The 27,498-nt window shown below is 35.6% G+C and overlaps 3 protein-coding genes across 4 annotated transcripts; all 3 read left to right on the top strand.

Annotated features, from left to right (window-relative positions):
* The first annotated feature begins 2 nt into the window (after positions 1 to 2).
* Positions 3 to 13,167, top strand: LOC139698926 (N-acylneuraminate-9-phosphatase). The gene is made up of 3 exons (XM_071597881.1): positions 3 to 250; positions 4,862 to 5,036; positions 7,006 to 13,167. The coding sequence occupies exons 1-3, from the start codon at positions 140 to 142 to the stop codon at positions 7,593 to 7,595; spliced, it is 876 nt and encodes a 291-aa protein (XP_071453982.1). The 5' UTR covers positions 3 to 139; the 3' UTR covers positions 7,596 to 13,167.
* Neurochondrin (neurochondrin) lies at positions 267 to 4,575 on the top strand. The gene is made up of 2 exons (XM_071597879.1): positions 267 to 523; positions 655 to 4,575. The coding sequence occupies exon 2, from the start codon at positions 863 to 865 to the stop codon at positions 3,083 to 3,085; it is 2,223 nt and encodes a 740-aa protein (XP_071453980.1). The 5' UTR covers positions 267 to 523; positions 655 to 862; the 3' UTR covers positions 3,086 to 4,575.
* A 3,582-nt stretch (positions 13,168 to 16,749) lies between the features above and the next one.
* On the top strand, positions 16,750 to 27,006 carry LOC139698833 (RRP15-like protein). 2 transcript variants are annotated; one of them, XM_071597768.1, is made up of 6 exons: positions 16,750 to 17,113; positions 17,941 to 18,320; positions 20,029 to 20,114; positions 21,019 to 21,214; positions 25,918 to 26,081; positions 26,992 to 27,006. In XM_071597768.1, exons 1-5 carry the CDS (start codon positions 17,050 to 17,052, stop codon positions 26,077 to 26,079), a joined length of 888 nt encoding a protein of 295 aa, XP_071453869.1. In that variant the 5' UTR covers positions 16,750 to 17,049; the 3' UTR covers positions 26,080 to 26,081; positions 26,992 to 27,006. The 2 variants fall into 2 exon arrangements, with proteins under 2 accessions (XP_071453869.1, XP_071453868.1); XM_071597767.1 differs by lacking the exon at positions 26,992 to 27,006 and having other exon boundaries at positions 25,918 to 26,137.
* The last annotated feature ends 492 nt before the right edge of the window (positions 27,007 to 27,498 follow it).

Genomic DNA, 27,498 nt, shown 5'->3' with positions numbered 1-27,498 from the left:
ACTTTCGCCGCGTAACTGGTCATTCAAATCGACTAGTTGTAACTTGACGAACGTCAGATTTTCCGCCAAAATTACGTCATGTCCGGATATCCGTCCGTGAAAGGCTATCCAATGAAAATTCAGCACCCTTGATAAGAAGATGGCCTCTTGCAGCAGACGTATCAGGTCACCATTTGTGTCCACTATTTTCTTCGACTTGGACAACACGCTCATACAGACTCAAAAAGGGGATAAATTAGCTTGTGAAAAGGTAAAGTAAGAATTTTTAAATATTTCATATCGATATTAACGGCTGCTCTTGCTATAGTCACCATTTTCTGACAGGTAACTTGAGTTCTTTGTTCGTCCATTTTACCGCATGCATTTCCCCATAGGCGTCGCCAACGAAGTGCGCGCACGCATTTCGTTGCCTACGTTTTTTATTTATAATAGCATGGAAACCAAAATAGAATTGGTGATAGGAGGAATGAACACGAGGGGAAACCTTAGCCAGGAACTCTTAAATTAGAATCCATCTATGAGGGTGTGTCTCTCACTTGAACCTAATATAGTTTTGGTGGTGGAAGTGTGTAGACGTTGTGACAATTTTTCCGTTCAATGAAGAGATATATTAACTATTATCCTTTCTGAAGGCTTAATTTCTGGTTTTTGAAGAAGGAACACTACGTATTCAACCGAAGAATTGTCAACGTTGATCGTGGAAGAGGAGCTTGGTGTCTACGTTTCTGGCATAGTTGAATACGGCCTCTGCTGGTATATTTAAGTGACTATCCTTTCGATTTATTATATACTCTATTATAATCTTGTCGAAGTTGTGAGGTAATCAGTATTAACTGTAAAGCATTTGAAGAGCAAAGTCAAAATGGGAGAGAAAATTCCGGAGCCTGTCAAGAAATGCGTTGCCATTCTGAAGGTAGCTGACAGTGATACTGCTAAGTTCGCTGGCCTGTTCATGGTCACAAAACTAGTGAAAGCCGGTGATTGTTCTTCCGCGTGTAAAAAAGCACTTTTCGAAGCGATTGGTTTCAAATTCCTGAAGAAACTATTGCTAAGTTCCGAAGTGCCAATAGATTGCCCACCATTAGTGTACAAGTCAGTAGCTTTATCCATATTGAGTTGTTTTTGTTCAGATCCAGAAATTGCTACTCATCAAGAAATGCTTGCTAATATTCCTGTTTTCTTGGAAGTAATAGAAAAAGCGGAGCAGTCCGATGACGACGATTTGTTGATGGTAATAAGTGAAAGTTATGAGTGCCTGAAGCATATTGCCAGTTACCCTGCAGGACAGAAAGCATTTTTAAAATCTGGTGTTCTTACAAAACTCCCAGATTTTTACATTGAGCAATGTTTTCAATGCGATGAAGCATTGAGCATTTTTGTGCTAATAGTCGGTTGTCAAGGTCCTGTAGCTTGGGGAACGGATCCTAAGATATTTCATAGTATTTTAAATAAGATGTCTTTAGACTTCAAGTCCGATCAGAGTGAGAAAAAGTTTGAACTATGTTCAATGTTATATACTCTCCTTTTCAATTGTCCAAGAGACTTCATTGATGCATCAACTGATGAAGAAATTTGGCCCAGCAGCACATACAAAGGTATAACCGAAATTCTGACAAGCAAAATTGGTAAAACCCAGCGCGATCCTGCATTAAAACTCGCATCTATTGTTGTCGAGCTCTTGGGTGTTGAGTGGTGTCTTGCAGATGAGGAAAGGCCTAAGCAGTTCTTCCTACTTCTGGTTCAGCTGTGCTCTGTGGAAGTACGTATGCAGCTGGAAGATCGAACCCTTAAGCAGGTGATTGGGAATGCTGAACTCATCACCTCTTGCTTCACCATAATGGAGTTGGCCATTGCATTTGTCGCTTCTGGTGGGAAAATAGATTTAGAGGAAAAAGAGAAGCAGACAATGTATACTGGCCTCAAGGGGGCCTTCAATGCAGTCATTACACTACTGACAAAAATGTCCAAAGAACTGCCGGATGGAGGCAGTGGCCCTGAGAGAATATTCACTTGTGCTCTGGTGCGGGTTTTGGCTGCATGGTTAGCCCAAGAAACATCTGCGAACCGCAATGCTGTGATAGCAATGCTTCCATTTATTCTAAAGATTGCCAATGAGACTTTCAGGGCCACAAGGGCTCGTAGGTTAGCATCCAAAACAGGATCTCCTGATTTAGAAAGTGAAGAAAGTAATCCATGGGGGCATATAGACGTACTGAGGTTACTACTCCCAGCACTATGTCATCTTGCAGTGGATGATAAGGCTCGCAGCGTATTATTTCAAGTGGAGGAGGATGAAGTTCTTTTTGAATGCATTTCCTATCATTGGTCAATTGTGAATTACAAGCGACCACCAGTGCCCAAGTCCGAGCGCAAGAAGGTCAGGGCCCCTGATGCTGGCCCTGATGCCAAAACTCTAGCGGAGATGGCAGATTCAAGAATAGCTATGATATCTGCATGCAACATATTCATGAATCTAACTGTACTGGAACCAAAGCGCGTTGAGTCATCTCCTCTGTTTGACAGGCTTTTGAAATTTGTCATGGATGCTCTCCCCGAGGTGAAGTCCACGTCAGAAAACTTAGTCCTGCAGGGGCACTTGGCAGTTTTTGGTCTCCTGTTAATGAAGCAACTAGCGACGAAAGCTCGCAAAAATGATTTCTCCATATGTCGCTATGTTCAGTCTGTCATTCGCTTTTTGTGGGATGCATATGTCATTGATGAGGGCAGAGAGACCACTGTCTCAACTGGATCCTTGGTGGTGTCAATGACCTACAAGGAGCACTGGATTGAGCTGAGTGAGTTATGGTTTTTGGGGATGCAAACAATGAGTGGGCTCCTGTCACAACTCCCGTGGGTGTCTGAGTTTGCCGTGGAGACTGGTTGGGTTGAAGGAACAGCCATCATGCTGAGGAAAGTGAGGGTTGGTGCATTGCCCCACAACATCAGAGCAGCTTATGAGGATTTTCTTTGTCAGATGCTGGCTGCCAACAAGGATGTCGCAGAGTTGTTGAAGAGTCATGATATTCTCACCACATGCCGTACACACCGGCTCATGGAGCTTGGGAAACGACTCTTTGGGGAATAAAGTTCCACAAGAGTGTGATTATCTCTTTCATGCCTATTCCCAAAATCCACCCATTGTGTTAGCTGCCTTGAAAAGGAGTGATTTTCTTTGCCCGGTGTCCCTGTGTTTATTTATGTGACTGCCACTTTATTTTTTTCCACAATGTAGCTAGCTCTAGTTAGCGTTGGAAGTAGGGTGATGGTGGGAAGGACCTCATTAGGCTGCTGGGGTGAGTCAAAGCAACGTATCCATTATCACTCTTCGCCTGTCAGGGATTTATCCATCTCGATGGAGGGAGGGATGTTGTGTGGGTGGGTGGCTTGCTATGTTCTCCAGAAGCGTTGATCTTTTGGTGTTTTTGCAGTGAGTCGCCTGCTATGGCAGCTGGGTGAGTGGGAGGCAGGCAAGACACTTGCCCTAAGCGTGCCTCTGCCACCACCTCCTACATCACCATCCATCCTGGGAGCCAGATCCTCAAAACTCCTGATCCTACTCTCGTCTTACTACGCCCCAGGTCCCTATTGGTATTGACGAGTGTAGCATTATCCCCCACTTGTGTACACCTTGTTGCATTGATGGTACTACAAAAAAGTCCTTAGAAAAGAGTTCAGAAGGACTCATTGCAAAGGACTAATAATTTTTAATTTTTTAATGCTTAATTTTTTTTAAAAATAAGGTAAACTTTGGGTGCTGTATTTATGCAGACAATTCCAAAATCCATGTGAGCCTGAGAACTTTTCGGGTTGAAAAGACTGAGTAGATCATGTTTACTAGTCACTGCAGATCAGTACAAAATCCAAAGCTTGCTGCTGTGGTGTTATATGCATACCATGGTGACTTAAATGTACAAAGTGGACTAATTTAATTGTGAAGACTTTTAATATCTAATTTATTTGTCTTCAACATGAATTCATGATGAAGTGTGGAACATTTTGTGTTGAGCTTTTACTGCTGGTGATTTTTGGCATTGCCATCAAGGTGATTTATAGTTAGCATTTTTATAGTGTCTAACCACTCATTCTTTCTCCTAAATTTTGGTCCAGTTTTATCACTTGCTCATAATGTAAATGTCGTCTGACAAGGAAAACTTATGTTAATCTTCCAAATTTGCATTTTGCATAAGAGTATGTAACTCCCATTTATTTTACTCTGGAAATTTAGAGGCTTCATTCCAAAAAGTTACTAAATGAATAATTTGTATGATATCCCAAAAGTGGACATTCATTTACAAATGGTTCTGGGCATGTTATCCTTGATATTTCTGCTTTTTTCAAAGTTGAATTGTTTGGTCATTTCGAACTTTTTGTTATGTTTTTATCAATTCTAACCTTATTTCATCTATACATGATCTTTATATATTGTGTTAAACGTGATCATTTTAAAATTTTGTTAATGTGCATTCTTTTTCATATACAGCTGAAATATTTATATTTAATGTTTCATTGTATTGCATTGATTTTGTTGTCACGTTTGTATAAAATTTAATAATGACGTTTGAATTGTATATGCTTAAAGTCAAAATAAAACATTGTTTTAACGACACATCAACATTCACTCCTTACCTAAAAAACCACATACAAACAATCAATTTCACAAAAACTGAAGTGTTAAAATGATGAATTTGATGTTTAATCATTGGGCACTTAAAATTACTAGGTAGCAACTAGAAGTCTTTTTAATTCTCTGAAAAGCACTTGACTGGTAAGAATTATTGATGCTTTCTGGGTGATCTACCTATTTTTTAAATCAAATTTTGTTTTATTTAGCATATATGAACGGGGAAATTATTTTTTGCAGTTAGTGGAAGTACTCGTTGAAGACTATGGAATTCCACATCATTTGGCAGTTCAAGCTACGCAAACATTCCTGCAGAATTTCAGGCTCTGCACCGAAAATCCTGAGATGTCCCTCAGTGAATGGCGACATCTGCTCTGGGTTCAAGCTCTGGGTGACAAATATAAATCTATTGCTGGTGAGGGTATATGAATTTTACCGCACATTATTAGGCTCAGATAATGTTGTCGCAAAAAGTGTATTTTGACTTGTATGGCTAGTTGTAATTGAGATGATGGAAGAACTAAGAGATAAGGGAATGGAATAACATTCATGAAAGATGCTCAAAATCTGTAAATTCTATGAAGGGAGTCATACGTTACATACAAAAATTGTTTCGAAGTACTGAATAACTGATTGAAGTACTTTTCTACTTTTATCAAGTGGAAAAGTGCTTCAATCAGTTACTCACTATGTTTGACTTCCACCACATCACTCCTGAAGCTACTCCATTTGTTTCGAAGTACATTTGACATCTGCTGCCTTATTTTGAGTAAATATTTTAGCATGGAAAAACTGATTCTATCATAAGCAAACATAATGATGCATACAAGAGAAGCCTATTAAATTAGGTACCAATTTTATCAATCTCACAAATTTTTCAAAACACTGAATATATCTGGGAATTTTATCTCTCATGGGGATTGAGATGGTGCGGTTGCTAATGTGCTGGCTTCCCATCCAGAGGGCCCAGGTTTGAATCCTGGAGGTTGCAGTATTTTTTAGTAGTATCCCCGTCCCCTACTTGAGGTTCTTTGTGGTGAGCACCATCCGTCGGATGGGAAGTTCAGCTATGGACCCCTTGGTGCTTTTTGTTAAGGGTAAGCTAATGCCAATTCCGGGTTTCTGTCCACCCTTCATCCTCTCTTATCCATCCCCAATGGCACAAATTACCTTGGTAGTCAGTCGCCTCCTGCAAAATTACTTCTACTATTTTATCTCTCGTAAGATTTAGATACTACTTAGCCTAATATGATCTGCGTGTTGTTTTGTTGATGGTGGTTACTACATAGACATCACATTGATGCACAAATATTGTTATTTTGGTCGGCGTTGCTCATTTATTGACATTCTTACTTTAGCATTTTTTCACTAGCTATAAATCTCCTGTACAATCTTCATAAAGTTTTAATCCTATATTTTTTGTTTTTGAACAAGACGATATTTGCTAATTCTGTGATTTTTTAGGTTCTTAATTGAGATTTAATATTTAAATTTTTCAAATATTGGTGTATCCAAAATTTCGTTGTTGTTTCGTTAGGTATTTGAAAAATGGTCTTCTCTAGAGCTAAGCATGGCATACACTTTAAGGTGTTCTGCCAAGATACTGAAAATCTATGAGCATTACATTTCAAAATAGAATCACTTTTCTTGCCAAGAGTATATTTAGAGTTTCCTTATGACACTTTTGTTTGATGCAACCTTTGCCTGACATTTCATTCTATTAGCACCTATTTCTGAGTAGTGTATAAAAAAGTGAAAAATTCATATTTGAGCATTTCAGAAGTTTCAATTAATCCATTGCTGTCTAATAAAAAGAGTAATTATTTTAATTTCTCAATGAAATAAATAATTGTCAATTCTGGTGGATTTTTCATATTCTGTTGTCTAGAGTATGTTAAGGACCATTCATCCATTACATTAAAAAAAATGAAATACCCAATTGGTGAGAACATTTTTATTGAATATTGATAGTTTAGCTTAAATAGCATTAACAACCTGCTCATGCAGCCAATGAATTATTTGTATTAGTAAATGAAATCTAGAGCATGTGTTTGTAATATTTTTACGAACTTACAAACCTGGTAAAACCCAGGAAAATTGGTAAATCTTTAACTTTTATAATACTGTCAATCCATTCACTGTTAAACTTTGCAGTTACTGTTAGTCGTTTTTGAAAGATTTGACTGTGAAATAACTCTTCCCATTAGTTGCTAGCCATAGGTTTTCCCTAATAGTAGTAGTGTATTTTCGGTATTTTCAACTTACAGTGGTGCTAAACATTCTCCAAAAATAGTTTTTATGTCATTAATTGGAACTTAAAATTTTGGTTCATGCATAACTCCTTCCCCAATTCAACCACTTAGAATCCCTCTTAATCCTTCCAGGAGAGGTAAGCCTGCATTGGGTGGAGCTTCGCTATGAGTGTTTGGCACCTCCACCCGCTGTGAGGGCACTCTTACGTCAGTTGCATCGGCGCCATTTTCGTCTTGGGCTCATCACCAACGGCCCATCCCGTGCGCAGTGGGAGAAGGTTCATCGACTTGACCTTGCAAGGCTCTTTGATGTCATCCTCGTGTCAGGTGACCTGCCTTGGGAGAAGCCAAATGCACATATATTCCATGAAGCCTGTCGTCTCCTTGGTGTCCCACCATCAGCATGTCTGATGGTTGGAGATAAGCTTGAAACAGACATCAAAGGTGGGAAAGAGGCAGCATTTGGTGCCACTGTGTGGGTTTTGCCACCAAAAGGTAATGGGCATGGGTCAGGTGACCACCCTCGACCTGATTATACCTTAGAGAAGGTCACTGATATCCTCCGGCTACTTCCTCCAACGGCCAACTGGACCCGGGAAGATATGAGTCATCCTTCAACTTCTTCAGTTTGGCGCAACGGAAGAAGGGTTCCCCTTACCACACAACCTCCCGACTTTGAGGACTGCAACAGTAATTTTAGCAATGCCAGCGATGGGAGCTGACGGGAATTGTTGGTATTGTTTGTCAGAAACTTGAGGCTACTCGGTGACTGACTTAATGGTTGCTAATTTTTTGATTGGGACCACATCAGTTAATTTGTATGATGCGATCTCAGTACTAGGTTAGCTACCTGTTTAGTTTCCATCCTGAAAAAAATGTTAATTGTGCCATTTCTTCATCACTTTTGGCACTTAACAGTTGTATGTACTGACTTGATTGTTCTTGAAAGTTTACCTCTCAGAAATTGAGTTATAAGTTTATACATTCTGACTGCAGTCCTGAAATTTAGTACCTTAAAGAATATTAAGGCATAGAAATAGGAAAGTGTCGGAGCCATAAATTAATCTTTTATTTGATACACGTTAGCCATACAGTAGATTCTCAAAGTTCATAGGTATTACATGAGACGCCTGCAGTTTTGGAATCTAGAAAAAGGGTAGCAAAGGTGCTATGGAGAAATCTTGAGTTTCCCTCTAAGCTCATTTTGCTCTATATTTTTATAATTAATTATATTATGCTTTGGTAGGATAGGTGGGGTATTTTCCAGGGTACACCTAACTGACTAATACCCACATTAGAAGAAAAATGCATGCTAATGTTTTGAATATTTTCAATTTCTTTATTCTTTTTGTTCATAATTTAGTTTTACTTGATTCATTCAGAACTCCTTTTGAATTCAATGCCTTGTTAACTCCATTTGAGGTATATCTACATTAGAACTGAATGACTAATCATGTATGGAACTGCCTTTTTTATTTCTTGAAATTTAAAATTTTTGAATTGAGTTTCATGCAAGAGCATGAGGATTCAATCATATAAAGTAAACTGTATTGGTTTGAATATAAGATGGAGTGTTTTTCCAATTGCAAGAAGCCCAAAACCAGTCTTTTCTAATATGAAGTGTGTGCAACAACTAATGCTGCCTGGCCATGCATTGAAACTTAATTGCACCGTACTCACCATGATGATAATTGATCAAGTATTTATGCAAACTAGGCGGGCCAATGTCTGTGCAATCTTATTCTGTAACTATCACAAGTGATGCACTGCCATTGGGAATATCACATTCACCGCCCTATCAATTCTATAGCCCCAAAAGGCATGCTATTTAGCCCTGTTCTTGTGCATGGAAAGAGTCAGACAAGCATGTTTAATGAATAAAAGGTTTGAGAGTATTGCATTGAGACTCGATGAGAAGGTGAACATTGAATTTGAAAAACTACCATAAGATGTCTTCAGATACAATGGGCTTGGAGGGAAATACATTTTCATGATAACAATTACTGGACTCCGTGTTTTTTTACTTATTTTCATTACAGAACATTATCATCATTATCAAATTTAACACCTGAACTTCATAATTCAAAAGTTGGTGAATGTGTTAATTTTGCGTAAAATTATATCTTTTAGCTGCAAAATTTGTAAAATGTATTTTGTGGTAATCTGAATTCATTTCAAGCTCACTGCATGCCATAGAAGAGCATCTAAACTTTTTTCCTGAAATGACAGCTCCAAAAACCTAAAACATCTAAAATTCAAACCAATATGGTACAGTTGAAGAGTTTCTGATGATGTCTAAATTGATAGTCTATGATGATGATAATGATATCTTTGTGTATTAGGATTTCTCCTTGCTGAAATTTTTATCACAAAAACTCATCTGCAGTCCTTAACCTCTTTATGTATTCTTGGACCTGAATTTTAGACAGGCCTTTATTTAATAGTTTCGTATCCCCGAAGCCTCTAGTTTCATTAGCAGTAATACTTTCAGCAAACTGCGAAATGATCTCCCTAGTACCATGAAAAACATAAAGATGATATATCTTGACATAAAACTGCAAAAAATTGTGTGGTTTTAGTTTCCCTAAATTCATAAATTTAGCTGCAAGGCTGATCTCTAACCCATATTGACCTGATAGGTAGCATTTAGTTTTCACTGGTCCCATCGAAGCAATGAAAAGTATTTATACTATGTCTGGTGTAGGAAGTGATATTCCATGTAAGGAATAGTTTGTGGAGCTTGTGGCAGGCCTCTGTAAAAAGCATGTTTGTTTTTGTGTTGGAATCCTTAATTGTTAATGATCTTTCTTACCTCATGTAGTTCAGTGTCATGCTGTTGCCATATCACAAACAGTCCATGTGCTATGTTAATTCAGGATACACTTGGCCTAAAATCACAATTTATTATGTGTAGACATGATCTCATCTTAATTGTATCGCATTCGATCATGCTAGTCTAGCACTCAAAAGATAAAGAATTTGTGATTTACCATCTTTTGTTCACAGAAATTTCCATGATCAAAGTTAAGGACCTACAATGTTTAATGTTCATGAATTCCAAAACTTTTGTCCCCATTAAAGTAGTTCCAATACATTTGATGGCTCTAATGAACTTGCAAATAGGCATATATTCACTTCATGCATGCCTAAAAATCAGGGTACATAAGATGTTATATTTAATTTCAGAAGAATAATATCCTCATTTTGTACAAACATTACTCTTTCTTATTCACACAATTTACTCTTTATCTTTTTATGTGACTTTCATCTTATTAATTTTTTTAGTTTAATTCACTTTGTGCTGAAAATGATTGACTTAAAACAAAGTATACTCTATTATTCCATAACTAGAGATAAAATTCTATGCACCTGTTAACAATTCTTTTATTCTGAAAAATATGTGTAATAGCCAATATCCAGATTCCCAATAACGATATCCAGATTCCAACTAATTTTACAGTATTAATTAAGTTAGTTACCATGTATTACCTGGAATGCTAATCATTTAAGTATATTTATGAAGCATTAAAAGTCCATGCAGTGTGGGTACCAAGAGGAGTGTTCCATAAATATGGATGCTAGTGAATGCATGGTTCCTAAGTATGATTATACCATTTTTTTTATATTCTACGTACACATCTAATCCATGTTGTCTTTTATTTGACCTAATTATATGCCATTTTTTTCGTTTGAGGCATCGAATCTTTGGTTGGTTAAACAAATACCATTTTAATGTTCATGTATATGCACACATTTTATACAGTTATAACTGCCTTCAGGCAACAATGAAAGTACCACGAGGGTTGTGAGATTCCTTATACTCTAGTGAACCAGTTTCATTGTTTGTTCTATCGTCCTTCTTTAATTAGTGTGTACTAAACTTTGAAGCAATAGATTATTCTTAGAATCCATTACATAAACACACTCATGCAATGAAACAGTTGATTTTTTATCTCTGTCTTTTAACTCAATGTGTGAATAACTATCATGTATGAGCAGTACTCACAACAAAGTAGTTCCTATGTCTTATTTTTTTAAACATTTTTGGATCTAGTTATTTGTGTTTTCAAGTTTTGGATGGCCACTTCTCGTCATAATTTAATTCTCTCACAATAAGTCTGAGCATGTCTTTCAGTAGTTTCTCTTGGTGATCTGTCAAAATGGGTTGTGTTATTATTGTTGTAGAGAACCAATATTTGTGGGGATGTTAATTCCATTCATCTTCTCTTAGGAGGGATGTATTGCTACTGAAATGCTGGCAGGGAATGCATGAAATCAAACATGCCTCTCTGAGGCTGTATATATTTAGAAGATCTTTTATGAAATATAGCAAAACGGAAACATCATGCTTCACTCACATGGGCATGAAGTGCTTGTCTAATAGGTTAATCCTCTTGGCATTAGGTTTTCGATGTATTGAAAGTTGCCTGTTTGAATCCTTAAGGTTAAGGTTCAAAGAATCTGGGTGTGACAAGATTTAATTTTCTATGGTATTATTCATAGTTAAGTATGCATGTATTTCCTGCTAATGTGATACACTTTTACAATTAACATTGAGTCTGATAATACCAGTGTCTTTGTGACCATAAAATCTGTGGTGCAGACTTTAAAAGGTGTGTTGGTGTTGTGAGTAAACTCATTAAATGAAGGCAGAACTATTTTGATATCAAGTGGTACCTTCTCTCCTTCATATTTAGTGAGAATCATTTACTACCTTCAAATTGTCATGGGAAATGCATACATATTTCATTCAATCCTTTGGTATTTACATGTCAATGAAGATAAACGATATTGGTCACTTTCTGTTTTGCTATTCTCACTTTATACCATTGAAGAAACAGATTGATGCTTCATGGTCTTGCTGTTCATGATATTGGCATCTAATATGGCTTGTACCATCTGTGAAGGTAATAAATAATAATGAAATGGCCAACATCACAGGCAGCTGACCTTGTGACTTATCTCTAAACAATTTTTTACATTGGTAGGGCTTTTTATTGTACCACTGGATGGTAGGCTGGTTCTCCATGCCAGTGGGATTACAAACTGTGATGGTTTAGATGGTAGCAGGCTGCTTAAGCCAATCTATTTCTTTGATGGTCGCAAATTCTGGCAGTTAAAAGGCCATAAGTGCATTATTCATGTTGTTGCTGATGTATCTGGGTTGTTAAATCTTGACTGATGATACTGGTTGTAAGGTGATTATTTAAAATTTAGTCAGTGAAGCTCTGAATGGTCATTCTGGCCTCAAGGTTATATATTTATATGTCTAGTCTTAAGTAAATTCCTTTGAATAAACCTTGTTACCAATTTTAAATTTCACAATATATCAAAAATTATCGTAAAATGCATGTTATATATTACCGTAGTAAATATTCCACTTTAATTTTTTTCAGTTATGTATAACATTTTTATCAATGAGCTGTTGATAGTGACCTTAGTTTCTTAATACGTAGCATAGGGACTAATTGGACATTTGGTACCTATGTGTGATGATAATCATCACAAATTTTGCACACAACCAGAGGTCCATGTGCCTCAGGTAAATGTAGAGTTGTGGGAATTATTTTTTAAAAATGACTTCTATTTTTATGGACATATTTACCTATGTACATAGTGAATCTCATAAATGGGATGTATTTTTGGCTTTGTCAAGTGAAGCTAAGCATGTTCTGTTCTTCAGAACTGATGTTGCCGCCAATATTAGAATTATCATATGCATTATTTTGCTTGATCACATGTGAATAGTGCTTCTATGCAGCACTTTAGCATGAAAGGGATCAAACGGCTTTATTTAAAAGTGATTCCATTCGAGAATCAAGTATTTGTCTTTCAAACCTAGCTAATTACTGTCCGTCCCCTTGTTGTGACCACAGACCCTATTTTCATTTATATAATATCAGTTTTCTAAGTAGAATTTTGACCAGTTAAGACCATCCCATGAAGTGTTCTCATGATTTTACTGCGAGTTTCTTACATAAATTTATTTTCAATACCCTTTGAAGACATAAATAAATATGTTATTCCTGTAATTCCAGCAAGCTTAATTGTTAGCTATCTGAAATAATTTCGTAAGTGTGTACAAAATAAATCACAGTGTTTAAATTTGTTCTTTTGTACTTTTCTATACATTTTACCATCTACCTACTGTAATTTAAGATTTTGTGTCGCTTGCACTATAATCAATTTCAACTGTAATTTATGCAAATTTTATATAATTAGTTTATGTCAGTAAATGGCTTTCATTGTACCCTTAATGATATCATGTGAAAAGAATAAATGGCACATTTTTAATTAATTGTTTTGTTCTTCACATCCTAAAATTACACGGAAATCTGAAACCCTCCTAACTTTTATTAAGTAAGTATTAGATGTTAAAAGAATGAAAATTAATTATTCATAGAAATAGATATATGGTATAATGTAGGTGAATACATAATAAGTTCAATTCTGGTTGATACCTTCATTATGGTGTGGCTTTTAAAAGTATATAGGATGCGGCGCTTAAATCCAGACAAGCATGCATTTCCTCGAATGAGATTTCCATGCCGGGTTTACGAAACCTTCCCCAGACATCTCCAAAGCATTATCGTTCGCTACAATATCGTAAACAGTTGATCTAGGGTACCAGAAGAATCTAACTATTTTGAAATATAATGCCCGGCATGAACACTTTTGATAATAGCTGCTCTTCGATTGTATTCCGCACTTTTATGTAACATCTCGGCCATGTTGAGGTTATGCCTGTTTACTAGATGCCTATAGCTTTCAAGGATATTGATAGAAATGAGCTCTTACGGCTAGTAATATATAATAAATGTGAAACTCCAATAGCCATAAACAGTTTACCTTTCTAAACAAAGTAAAAATGAAATTAATTGGCTAGCGCCACAAGTCAAGAAGGGGTAAAAGGTAAAAAAGGATAATGAGGTAGGTAAAAGGTAAAAAGGGAGAGGATAAGAAAGGTGAATACGAATACGCGTATTTCGGCCACAAAGTAGCCCTCTTCAGCGTACTGAAGGGTAATCGTCACTACAACACAAGTCGAAGTGAGCTAGGATGTCAATCGCACTCTCCAATGGAACTACAATATGACTTGAAATTTGTCCCGATTTAAGTGTTGCACCTTTTATATATATATATATTTGTGATAGAAGGGATAAAATATGTAGTATTTGCAAGTATCTCGAGGTCTGAACAATTACTTAAATATATTTATAATAACGTGGGTAAAATGAGCTGCCTATCCATGTATTTCCTCTCGCAAAGAGAGGAAATATAGTTTGTATTCATTCCATCAGAACCAAAGACTTTGCCTTTTCTAGATGATCTTTTTGTGACTGTTTTGCTAATCTTGAACCCTGGCAAAAAGTGAATAATATCAGTGTTGTCAAAATTGGGAACTTCAACCTTAGTTCCCATCATAGTAATAATGAGATGCAAGGTGGTGTTTCTTTATATTATTGGGAGGAAAGTAAAGCCTCTTATTAATTTTCTTTACCCTGGTTCAAAAGTTTTTGAATGTGGTACAGGAATTTCTAAAAGTACTTATTTACAACATGATGCTGTGTCTACTGCTCCCCTACAAATAATACTATGGGCTAAAGATTTCATTCTTGCCTTGCACCAAGCATTGGTAGTAATCACTTCTGAAAGTTGTAAGTCTAATCATTATTTATAGACTAATTTGAACTCACTTAAACCATAGTATGTAATTTTACATACTATGGTGTGTCTGACCACTTATCCTTGCTATCCATACTAAGCGTAAAATCCTCCAAGCCAATACGTGTGTAGGCATTTATACATCCTATCCATCATCGAGCACTTCAGCCTATAATTCTTTCATGGATTCTTAAATTTGCTATTTACTGCTAAATATGTCAGAATTGATAAATGCCAGGAAATCTCTGCACTGACAGTGTAAATATGTTGACCCTACTAAGAAACTTTCAGAAGACAAAGTAGTTTTTAATGCGAATCTCTCACAGAGACAAGTGATATAAATTGTATTATTAAATCATCTAGCAATACTGAGAGAGCTGTATGGATTTTAATCAACTCCAGCACAAATTGTAGCCGAGACCACTAAGCAGTTGGAGACTTCTAATGGTGTCCCAATTCTTTATCTTTTACACACTCCTAGCATTTTCAATGATCAGTTAACTGTGAAAGTTAACCTTTCCAATGTCCATAACAGCAGGATGCACACCTCTAGCCTCTTTCCATTCCCTAATTCTCATAGGTTACTGAATATTGTACTTTCATTCAAGAATGCCCAGTCTGCAAGTGTTGATGAAATACTCTCTCCTTACATTAAACCACCCAGCTATACGTTTACAAAACCACTAGTGTACATAATCAACCAATTATTTTTGGACAATTTCTTTACAATTACTGTCCCAACTCTGTAGTTTGTGTTCTCAAAGCATGTTTAGACTAATTTACCACAGGATCACGAAATTTCTTAAACATAACCAGTAAATTCAAGACACCCAACATGGCTTCAATAAAATTCACAACTACTGCACTATACCAACTTATAATTGAGCAACAGCATTCACCGAGCATATTCAATAATGTTACAAAAGATTTTGACAGCATTAGCTACATCTCTTTGAGCAAAAGCCTAACGCATTAACCCTGAAATCGGCATATTCCTCAGTTGCGACAAACACTTTGCCACAATTTCAATAAATTTAAATAGTGCTAAAACTCTGCTTTATCACACAAAAAGGACAGCTTTTCAGGCCTCTGCTAACTTTAAATGGACTTGGTATAGAACGTCCAGACACGACGTATTTCTTGGGTTTTCCCATCGGTGATAATGTGGTGGATACAGCACATAATGACGAAACAAATAAAGTGGTAACTGTTATTTCTTTTTAAAATAGGAAGGCGCACTTTGGTGATTTGTAACGAATGCCTAAGCAACTGTATGTTGCCACAATATATCCCCACCCACACACCTCAAAGCCGTTAACATTCTATTGACAATCAAGAAAATAGTGATGCACACCTCAAAACGTATGATTTAAGACTCGCCAAATATGGCCCACAGTTTACATTTTCTCGTGTTTAAAACCTTATTCCCCTGTACTAAGTTCAACTGCATTTACTTGCAGACTTCCTCAGCATTTGATGATGCGATTGAGGATGAATTAATCGATTACAGTTCATGGAAATGTAGAACAGCATAATTTAACATTTAGTTGAACTAAAAATAAGTTTAAACAATCTCGTCAAAAACGCATCATTATCATCGGGCGAAACGTAGTGGAAATAACTTATAACCATTATTGAAACACTAATTTTTCAGGAAACAAGTTCAACTCTGGTTTCGTTATCTATTGGTCTTAAAACAGTATTAAATATCTAGCGCACTCCCTTTCAACGCAGAACACCTCGAGTACTTCAGTGCATTCATTAGTATTGTGTCCAAACTGTCGTTTGGAAATTTAACGGCTCACTTTAAAGAAAATATAACGGCGTATTTGTACGCATATCGCCACAGTTAATAATGTGGGAAAAATAAAGTAAAAGAAGTTCCCAAAATAATATTGATTAAGCCCTACTTTAATTTCGACTATAATTCGACCTCGCGTACCAACGTGTAAGCCAACGATCACAATATATTATTCCATTGTCACGGCAACAACTGATTTTACCTTTGGACAAAATTATTTTAAAAGTTCGACAGATTGTCTAAAAATGATTTACAAGGCAGTGGATATAGGATATATTCAACCAAAGGAATAAATCAGATATTTGTGGTAATATCGACAGCCAATTTTCTCAGTCAGTGCTACCAACGTATTACTATTTAAATCAAGTATTTTTTTCTTTCTTCAATTATTCAAAAAGTAGGCAATACGTAATAGCATAATATTTGTTTATGCTCTAAAGAAATGTACTACAAGTTATGATTATTTTTAGGAGAAATTCGTGAAACGGGGGCGATTATAAGTATATAAGCTGTAGGTTCTCACCTCGATGTTATATACTGTGATATTGGCTATCGTAGAAAACAAGAAGTGATCACCATGTGGTTAGCCGGACAAACGTGACATAGACTGATCAATGCTACACTATTTATTGTATGCGAGAATAATTATCTATTCGTGCTGATAACGGTTATTTTATTATCTTGAAGTGTAATTGTTTTTACTTTGGACTATGGAAAATTTTAAGAGCTCTGTTCTGGCTGAAGAAGTGCCCGAGTATGTGCCGCCTATAAATGGTATGAAGTATTTGCTAATACTTGGAACGTATGGTTTTATTTGAAAGCTTAATTAGAAATTAAAACAGTAAATTATCGGCCTGCTTTTCTATTTGGGCCACTAGTTTTAGTTGTTTATACTTGCTTTTCAATACTTAAATAGCACATTTATCAGACACGTAGGGAATGGATTATTGCAGTGGCTAGTATCCTTGCCTCCCACCGCTAGGAATCTGGTTAAAATCAGGGCGGTGGCAGTTATCAGTCAAACCCTGATCGCTAGTTGGGGTGCTATTTAGAGAAAAGTTAAAAGCGGCGTTTGCTGTCTGTCGCTAGGACCTTAATTAATTGACCCCCTGGCGCCTTTCATTTGACATTAAGCCGATGCTCACACCGGGTTTCATCTATCCTTTCCCATTTTTATTTAAAATCGTACCCTGCTAGTCCTAATGATGCTCGACCTCGACTGTCATCTTTCCTGATAACTACTTCTAGTAGGCGTGTACCAGAAAGTGGTGTTCCACCTACACCTTTGTTTAATATCATTATTGGTTTAAGGTGCCAGATACTAAGAAATCACATTTCTTGAACTTGAATTTTCTTTAGCAATTTAAATTCTAGTGTGTTTTACCCGAATGTGTGAATGTCACTCGTTGTTGGGCTTGACATCACCCATTAAGTCGACCTGCGGGTTAATAACTTTATGATTTTTCCTTAAAAAATGTTTGCTTCATTAATTTTAGCTTATTCAATCTTGTATTAATTAAATAAATGTACCTTCAGTTTTGTATTTATTTCAGCATTAATGATTCCAATATATGTTATTTCTTATTTTCTTTATTTTGCAGATGACAATGCAACTTCCTCAGATGAATCGGAGGCTAATACTTCGGCTGAAGATGAATCGAATCGTGAAGTTGAATCAAATCCTGAAGATGAATCAAATCCTGAAGATACTGAAAGCGAAGGGAGTGAACTTGGCCATGAATTGGCCAAAGGGAATTCTGGTTGGGCAGATGCTATGTCTAAAATTTTGAAAACAAACAAGCCTAAGAAAAAAAGAACTGTAGTATTATCCCGCGCTAAGAAGCTAAGCACTGCTAAGCCTTCGGTTGAAAAGGGAAAAGCTCCCACTTTTGAAATCGAAGGAGAAATAAAAAAAGAAGAGGTCAATGAAAAAGAGGAACCACAGCAGAAATTCACTTTGAAAGATCTACCTAAAGTGAGGGTAAGTAGTGGGAAGCCTCCTTTGTTGAAAACATCTGTGACGTGGCATGAATTGCAGAAAATCTTATGTTCAATTGGGCTGGGCTTTGGCCAAATGGGACACGGTTTAATGTGTGGATGGTGGCTCAGGATATTCAAAAACAAACAAAAGTGAAGCAATTTTTCCTGGACTTAAGCACGAAAATGTTTGCACTAGGGAAAGACTTGGTCCTCCTACCCATAATATTTGGATTTGAAATGCTCTAGTCAAACTTAAAATCATGCAAGCCTCACCTATCGAATGAACTTCAAATTAAGAATTTGTTCTTCTTGGTAGATAGATATTCACTAGCATAGAGAAAAATAATGTTGGCACAAAATAGTCCTTAAACCATATTTCACTGGGCCTAGTTTTGTATTTTTGCATAACCATCATTAGTAGGGAGAGAAAAAGCATAGGCTTGCTTTACAGAATGAAGGGAGAAAGGAAGTATGTGGTATTGAAGAGGGGCTTATTGTTGTGTCAAATTGTTTTGTTCGGAGAGGCAAATAAATATGTAGTTTCAGTCTGTGTGCACCAAAATCTTATCTTAAATCATAAAATATAAAAAATAGTAATTATCATGGCTTATCGGTCTTTAATAATTGTGTGTTTGGGATGTGTTCCATCTTCATTCTTTTAACCTCCCTCCTCTGTGTAGGTATTTTCCATGCCCTCCTCATCATTCATATTTGACCTTTATTTTAGGTCTATTGGAGAAAAGATATCTAAATAACAAATTCCTATACTGTAGATATTTCCTAGTACAGAAATGTTTTTGAATATTATATGAGTGAAAAATTATGTCCTACATTTCTATACAAACTGTGATAACAAAATGCAAGGGGTTGAAAGTGTTGGTGGAGTATAGGAGTGGTTATAATTTGTATTTTAATTGTTAGTACATTATTATTATTATTATGGGTAATCTACCAGATAAGGTAGCTTTTGGATGGATGCAGGCTACCAAATGGTACAGCGACAATTCCCTTGTATTTTTTAACACAGCCTATCATCCAACCTTACTCTAGGCCCCTCTTCAATTCTGAATAATGATGATAGGTTTTTGATAGACGCAACTACCAAATAAATATCTTCTCTCTCCTAGCAAAACACAGCCCAACGTCCTAATCTATGACAAACCCCTCTTAATCTCTGTATACTTCCTTCCTCCCTTCATTCTCTCCAACATCCCTATTCTACTCTTTTCTTGCATGCCTAATATTCTGCTTTCTATCACAGTATTCAATATCCCATTCCCCATCAAAACACTCTGTATCCATCTTTCCTGCCTCTTTTTGATTTCTCCCAACAATCCTCTCTCTTCCTCCACCATACCTAGCACTTACAAATTTTTTTCCTTTCAGTTCGCTTCACCCTTTCCATCCTATCCCCATATCTGTATTTCAAAAGCCTCCAATCTATACCTAACATCTTTCTTTCTTAAGCTTCAATGGCTACGTTTCCACACTGTATAAAACCACACTTCATATCCAGGTTTTGATGTCTTTTCTTAATATCCTCACTCAAAGTCTGTCACCAACTCCCTCCAACTTGTGAAAGCTTCTTTGCCTTGAGCAATTTTTCTCCTTGTGTTGTATTTTAATTATTGGTGCATCTTATCCCTCGTACATGATATAAGTTAATAGAAATGATTGGCTGCTGTATCTTATGGAATTTTCTTTCACAGAGAAAAGAGTGGGAATCAAGGGGAAGAATTAAGCCAGTATATCCTGACCCTGAGAGAGAGAAGAGTCTTTCTAAGATTGCCATCAAGTAAGTGTGGTTTGCAATCACGTGGTAGCTGGTGGATGTCAGTTGAGAATTGTTGAGTGAATGAAAAAAGTTGATAATTTCTGTTGGGAAACATCCATTGGGTTTATAGTGTCATTTTGTTTGCTATTTCGGAAGTAAATATGTTTATTTCATGGATTTGGATGATGATGAGCTTGAAAGAGAATCAATATTTACATTTTCAATTAGCATGCACATTGGTATAGTGTTATATTCTGAATCTCCACAAATTACGGAACATCTCTTAACAGTTTCAGAATATTTGTTGGTAATAGTAGAGTTCCCTAATATTGATCTAATTTTTGTGTTGGTATAGTTATTCCATTTCCATTAATTTTATAAAAATGTCAATATTCTGGTAGCCATCAAATTGTATGGCTTCAGTCCTGAAGGGGTTGGAGAGTTTGGAATATTGTGTTAATAAAAATCATTGTCTGTCGTGTCAGAATATTTGAAGGCTTGGATTTTTGGGAGGATATATCCAAGAGCTTTGGTAATAATGAGCTGTGATTAGAAACACTTTAAAATTTTTGAATGTGCCAATTGGGTGATATATTAAACAGTCCTGCACAGTTTTGTGTTTGATGTGTCCAAATCACACATTTCCCAATGGTTTTTTCGTATCTTCATTTCATTATTTTTAATAATGGTTTTTGTCGTCGCTGAATAAGAAAGTGTACTATCACTCTAAACAATGAGACTCACTCCTTGATAGTAGTGTCTTATTGTGTTGTACCATGGGGTGAATGTCTGCTTGTGTGTAAATTTTATCATTGTTTTGATGTCATTGAAACGAAAATTGCATAACAATGTGGTCAGAATTTGCTTGTTCTTGGATTCCGAATATGACTGCAAGGTTACATTTTTTTTATTTCTGCACTTACAGAGGTGTTGTTCAACTTTTCAATGCTGTACAGAAACACCAGAATGCAATGGAACAAAAACTTAAAAGTGTGGGTGCCTCGGAAGTAAAGCGTGAAAGAATTCTCAAGTCGGTGGACAAGCGTGCTTTTCTTGATGTACTCATGGGAAATTCCAAGAGTGAGGCTGTTGACAGCTCAGTGAAAGCAGAAAAAATACAGGTATTTCTTGCATCAAATTGATATTTGCTTAAGTGTTACAATAAAAGACAGGAATATATCTGACTTTCCGCATGGCTCAACCATCCCGGAATTCTTATGAAAGTTGGCTGTGTTTGTCAATTTGGAAAGGTCTGGAGATTTTAAGTGAATCTCAATGTATTTAACTGGGTGCTGACATGACACAAGTTCATGGCAGCTCATTGTATATGTTATTACCAGTGTGATCCATGGTCATTAAGGATTGGGTTTATCTCATGGCATTAACTTCAAGGTACCATATACTACTGCCTTAGATCTCTAATAACAAACAATAATTCATGTATTTGTCAGGAGATTTGGTGCATATTCAAACATATACAAACATAGGACACATCTGATCTAAATTCCACAATTTTAGAAAAAAATATAATGTATATACATGTACATAAATATTCACTCACATGGTTATAGATATAAGGAAAAGGGATAGGAACACATATAAAAGGCACATTCAGTAGAGGGTGGGGAAGGCAGAATCAAGCAGGTCACAAGTGCAAAAATATTTTTGCACTTGTTATCCGCTTGATTCTGCCTTCCCCACCCTCTACTGAATATGTCTTTTATGTGTGTTCCTATCCCCTTTTCCTTATATCTATATGCATGTGGATGAATATTTGTTTGCCATGTGGTGGGTTTTCCGTGTTTGAATACATATGCGTAAATATGCATGTATTCCAATATACTGCTATATTCACATATTATTTGGTTAAGTCAGAATTGATATGTAGTGACAATTCCATAAATTTATTTACGGAATAGAACATCTTATGTTTTAATAGCTTGAACAGCTTTTTCTTTAAAATTGGTGCTTAAGTTTCATATTTGATTTCAAGGGGAAGTTTATTAAATAACAGTAAGCCCATATTTAGTACTAACAGTGAATTCTGCTTTCTTCCCTTTTCTTGTTGAAATGTATATCCGGAATTAATGAATGAATATCCTTTTTATTATTGAATTGAAATCAGTGGAACCTTTCAAAACGAGCATAATTCATTCCAAGATCTTTCTCATAAAGCAAAGCACTCATTAAATGAAATAAATTATCCTATTTAAATTAATGCAAAATGTGATAATATGTTCTATGCCAAAAATAAACTGTTCAATTTTTTTCAATGAAAATAATATAGAAATTGTTTATGGTTTTCCGTGTTTGAATACATATGCATAAATATGCATGTATTCCAATATACTGCTATATTCACATATTATTTGGTTAAGTCAGAATTGATATGTAGTGACAATTCCATAAATTTATTTACGGAATAGAACATCTTATGTTTTAATAGCTTGAACAGCTTTTTCTTTAAAATTGGTGCTTAAGTTTCATATTTGATTTCAAGGGGAAGTTTATTAAATAACAGTAAGCCCATATTTAGTACTAACAGTGAATTCTGCTTTCTTCCCTTTTCTTGTTGAAATGTATATCTGGAATTAATGAATGAATATCCTTTTTATTATTGAATTGAAATCAGTGGAACCTTGCAAAACGAGCATAATTCATTCCAAGATCTTTCTCATAAAGCAAAGCACTCATTAAATGAAATAAATTATCCTATTTAAATTAATGCAAAATGTGATAATATGTTCTATGCCAAAAATAAACTGTTCAATTTTTTTCAATGAAAATAATATAGAAATTGTTTATGGTTTTGAATTATCTCCATCGTTTTTCTATCGTGTAATGAACCAACCTGGAATGCAAACTCAATTTGTAGAAAAGAAAAAAGAATTGAAATGTGTGTTATTACTTTATTTTTTATGATACATTTCTAATCCTTATTTGAAATGGTACATTTGGAAAGATTTGTTTTTTCCAAAGCTTCAACATTTAGTTCACAAATAACTTAATAAAAAACAAATCTCATCATAATTAAAAACCTATACTGGCAGCTAACCATCAGAATCTACGAGATTCTTTTAGTCGCTGATGAAGTACTCTGCTGCCTTTGAGTCAGAGGTCACTGCTTTACCATTCCTCTCACTGCTGATGATGCCAGTTCTCCTAAACTTCTCAAATCACCCTCATCTTCCCTTTGATACTTCTTTTTTGGTCATTGATGATCTTGATTCCTTCTCAATGAGATCAGAAAAATCACTTTTGCCTTCTCACATATCATTTTCTGGTTAGTAGCATTGTCTTGCAATTGCTTTTTGTTGATTCATATTAGAAGCTACCTTTCAAAATCACTGAGAGTAGACAACTGTTGTGTAGATATTTTGGTCATTCCTTTTGAAGCAATTCTGTTCTTGATCTTGCCCTTGAGGATGGTGTAAATTGTTGATGTTGACCAATTATGTATTTATATTAGATCAGCATCACTCACTCACATTTTGCACAAAATAATCAAATAATATTGTCTGAACCCAAGTTTGAAAACTAAAATGAGAGTGGAATGAGTGCTAAACACAGATTGATGTATGAGGTGCACAATGCAGGACTTCTCCTCTCCTCATCACTCAATATGCAAAACAATGCTCATTGAGCAAATTATTTTCTATAATATTTTATAAGTGTTATGCATATTACTTAGTATGCAAGGTGCTGTGAAGCAAGTTTCCACTGTACAATTTTTAAACTAATAAAAAAAGTCATAATAATAAATTAATATTCCTAAAAATCAGCACCATGCAGGACAATTCCCAAAAGGAGTCACTGAAAAAATTAATTGAGATTTATTATTCCAGTTCTTTGTATTTTTGATATTTATTTTGAATTGCGATTAAACCACTTGAATCATTCTGTAAGTTGCAGTTGCCGGGTGAAAGTTTTAACAGAAAAAAGCCTCTAGTTTGTAAATAACATTTTCTGAGGGTGATTTGATAGTCTGTGATGAAATGGAAATTACTAAATTGTTTGGGATTAATCATTTTTGTTTTTCAGCGTAGTCTTCTTCTAGGCTTATAGATTTTGCCCAACATTGCTCCAGTTTTTCGATCCCTTCCAAATAACTCTGTGAAATAGGCATTGGTCTCCACAATCACCTCCTTTCTTGAGTAAAACCTTCTTCCAATGGAGCTTGAGATTAGATTGGAGGTGAAATGAGCTGGAATCAAACTTCCATCAATTTTGTGACTATAACTGCTGTGAAGTGAGTTTTTATGTTTTCATTATGGAAAAGGACTTTTTAGTTGACCAGTTCTGAATGATTTCTTTAAGCAAGGTATTTTAAATGGTCTACTCTCATTTCATAGTATGCTCCTGTAATAGTTTGACCCTTTTCCAATTAATCAATGGAGACTATTGCTAGTGAATCCCAAAAAAAAACAGTTGCCATGACCTTCCCAGATGAAGGAAACGTTTGCCTTTTTTTTGCAGACTCTCCATTGAAAACACATTGTTTGGACAGCTGCAAACTGACCTTAGAGCATGTCACAGGGTTTTTGGTCGACTCCGGGAAATCATGTCATCCATCTTGTAAATAGCTTTCTCATTTTCGAATGTTAACACAATATAATATGCCCATTAACTCAAGATGCCTACAGTATTAGCTAGCTCACAGACCTTCACTCTTTTATCTTCCATCACCATATTATGGATTTTATAATTGATAACAGAAGTAGTGACCTCAACAGGGCGTCCAGAATGTTCAGCATCACATGTGATCTTATTGCTGCTTGGCAAATTTTTTAATTTATCTATAAACCATTCTGATCAATGTTTCACATTCCATAATGTTTATCAGGTTTAATTTAGTTTCCAAAAGTAATTTGCCTTTCATAAATTAAAATTGTATTAACACACAGAATTCTTTTACATCCATTTTTTGGCACTTGCTCAACTTGCCCTTAAAATGAATGCTATACACAGATCAATACACCAATCTGGCTGAAACTTGAGATATATTCCTTCGAAAGATCATACTAACTGAAATCTGCATTCAAACTATAACCTACCATGATTATACCTGAAAAAAGCATATTTATGCAAGCCTAGCATAGCACAATAGCTGGAATCTTATTCTGTAATTCTGACATCCATTGATAGGGTGGTACACCCATGATATCACTGGTGAGAGTTATGTGCCTCATTGTCATTGGTGATATTGCCACAATTTTTATTATCATGAGAGAGGACAGTCTTTTTGGATCATCGTTTTTTATGTTCATTTCAAATTGATTGCATTATACATTGAATTTTTGTTACAAACTTTCTGCGCACGCTCTTCAATTACCATTGGTATGCAGCAAAAGTTTTATTTTCTGAAATAGCCAATGAAATTTATGTATTCACTGTTTTCTTACTGTAAGGTCAATGTAATAACATCCCAAAGTAGGGATTTAGAAGTATCTTGCAAGGTAACGAAGCATGTGTGTGGCACTATCAGTATGTACTAGTAAATGAGATAAGGAAATAGTTACCATATACATGCTGTATTGAAAAAAATAAGAAATTTTCAGATAATTTTAGTTGAATCATTGGAACCATTCGGCACTTCCATAGCATCCAAATCAGTGATTAATTCCCTTTTTCAGCCTCATATATGTTCCAAGGGAAGAATAAATCTGTGTGGTAATTCTTGGTGGCTGTATTTCTATTTTCTGTTGCCATGGTCTTATCTGTTGAAAGTGTAATACATTTGGATTATCCTCTCAGCATCAGAGGTAAACTAAGATTGTTGTACTTCTTTCTCATTTAGCCAATTAATAAATACTCAATATTCCAGCTGAAAGAAGAGGAGCCTCAGTCTGCAATGTGGAGTGTTCTTCGAGATGACTTCATGTCGGATCCCACTCTTAAAGATTGGGATAAAGAAACAGGCAATGGGACAAATGAAGAAATGTCTCAGGAAAGTTTATCTTCTGAAGATGATGATGATATGACTTAGCTGTAAGTTAACTGTAATGTTTTATACCAAATATATATTATTGTTTATATTTTAAAATTGATAATTTTTTCAATAAAAAAAGAGGCATTCTGCCTTATACATTAAGTTCTTTTTAGTCTTCCATCAACACTTTTGGCTCAAGCTTCACTCAGGCCTGGCGTATTTCAATATCTTCGGTCACTATCCCATGTACCTCAAATGTGGACCTGTGTAGGGTGTCAGCAATTTGCTGGATGCTCAAACGATGGTCGGAACGCAAGACTTCACCACACATTTCATTTTTTCATCGGTTCTGGCCATTGTTGGGCATCTGGAATTTCTTGATGTGATAAGGAATTTGTTTGCACTATTATATGTTGATAATGTGGACTCAAGGTCATTTGCCTTTGATTTTCCTCTCCTCAGTTCTAGAGAGAAAATCATAATTAAATTATCTGTGGAAAGACTGTCTTTTCAGAGTAACTTTCTTAGTTTTGGCTACAGAGAAATTACAAATTAGGTTGCAGCACCACTCTTCAACCACAGAGGAGAAATATTCTAGTATACCTTTCTTCTTGAAATCAATGTGATTTTGATTTGAAGCATTTATTTCAAAGTGAGGTAACCAACAATGCTGAAAAAATTGTTCATCTTAATGGAAGTGTTTCTGAAGTTTTTGTGCCATATTTTTCTTGTAAAAATTTCTTAGTTTTAAAAAAGTATTTACCAAAACTAGCTGCCCTTGAAGATACTTCATCAAAATAAGTAGCCATGATCACAAATGCTCTGTAAAGAACAAAAATGAAGGAAGGTCACCTGATGAATGCAGCTTTGTTCAAATTCATGTTAAGATGAGAAAAAATTATATGAAGTAATAATAAAGAGATGCCAGAATCATATTACAAATGAGGAAACAAGAGCTTTTGGTTCCAGTGAAACAAAAATGGAGTGATTCAGAACCTGAACTGTACACAACTAATGGATCCGCAGCCGAAACGAAAGCCTGAACATGGGGTGAGAAATGTAACAGAAATTTGAGAAAATTTGCAAAGAGAGGAGAGTTCGGGGAAGCAAACTCTGGGGCCTGTTTAATTTCCAAGAGTAAACCATGTAAGCATTCTGGACATACATGTATATATATGTCGCGAGATTCATCCTATGCAAAATCCCTTGATAACAGGTTGGAGCCAAAATGTTGATGTACGTTTTATTCAAGCATTGGATTGCACCCAGAACAGGGAAAAAAGAGTGGTGAAACCTTTAAAATTATCTATTTTCAAAAGCTGAAAAAAACGTGTGATGTGTGTTGATGATAGGGAGGAGATAGTTTTTTAAATATGAATTTATGTATTTGTTCATATTGCTTAGGAACATATCAAATTTATTAATTAATGTAATGTAGAATGTTGAGAAAACCAGCGAGCAGTTTTCATTATGGAT

Source organism: Hetaerina americana, unplaced genomic scaffold (genome assembly GCF_022747635.1).
Source record: "Hetaerina americana unplaced genomic scaffold, ioHetAmer1.1.p SCAF_9, whole genome shotgun sequence".
NCBI lineage: Eukaryota > Metazoa > Arthropoda > Insecta > Odonata > Calopterygidae > Hetaerina > Hetaerina americana.
The sequence above is the reverse complement of the archived record's forward strand: the minus strand, read 5'-3'. Positions and strand labels throughout refer to the sequence as shown.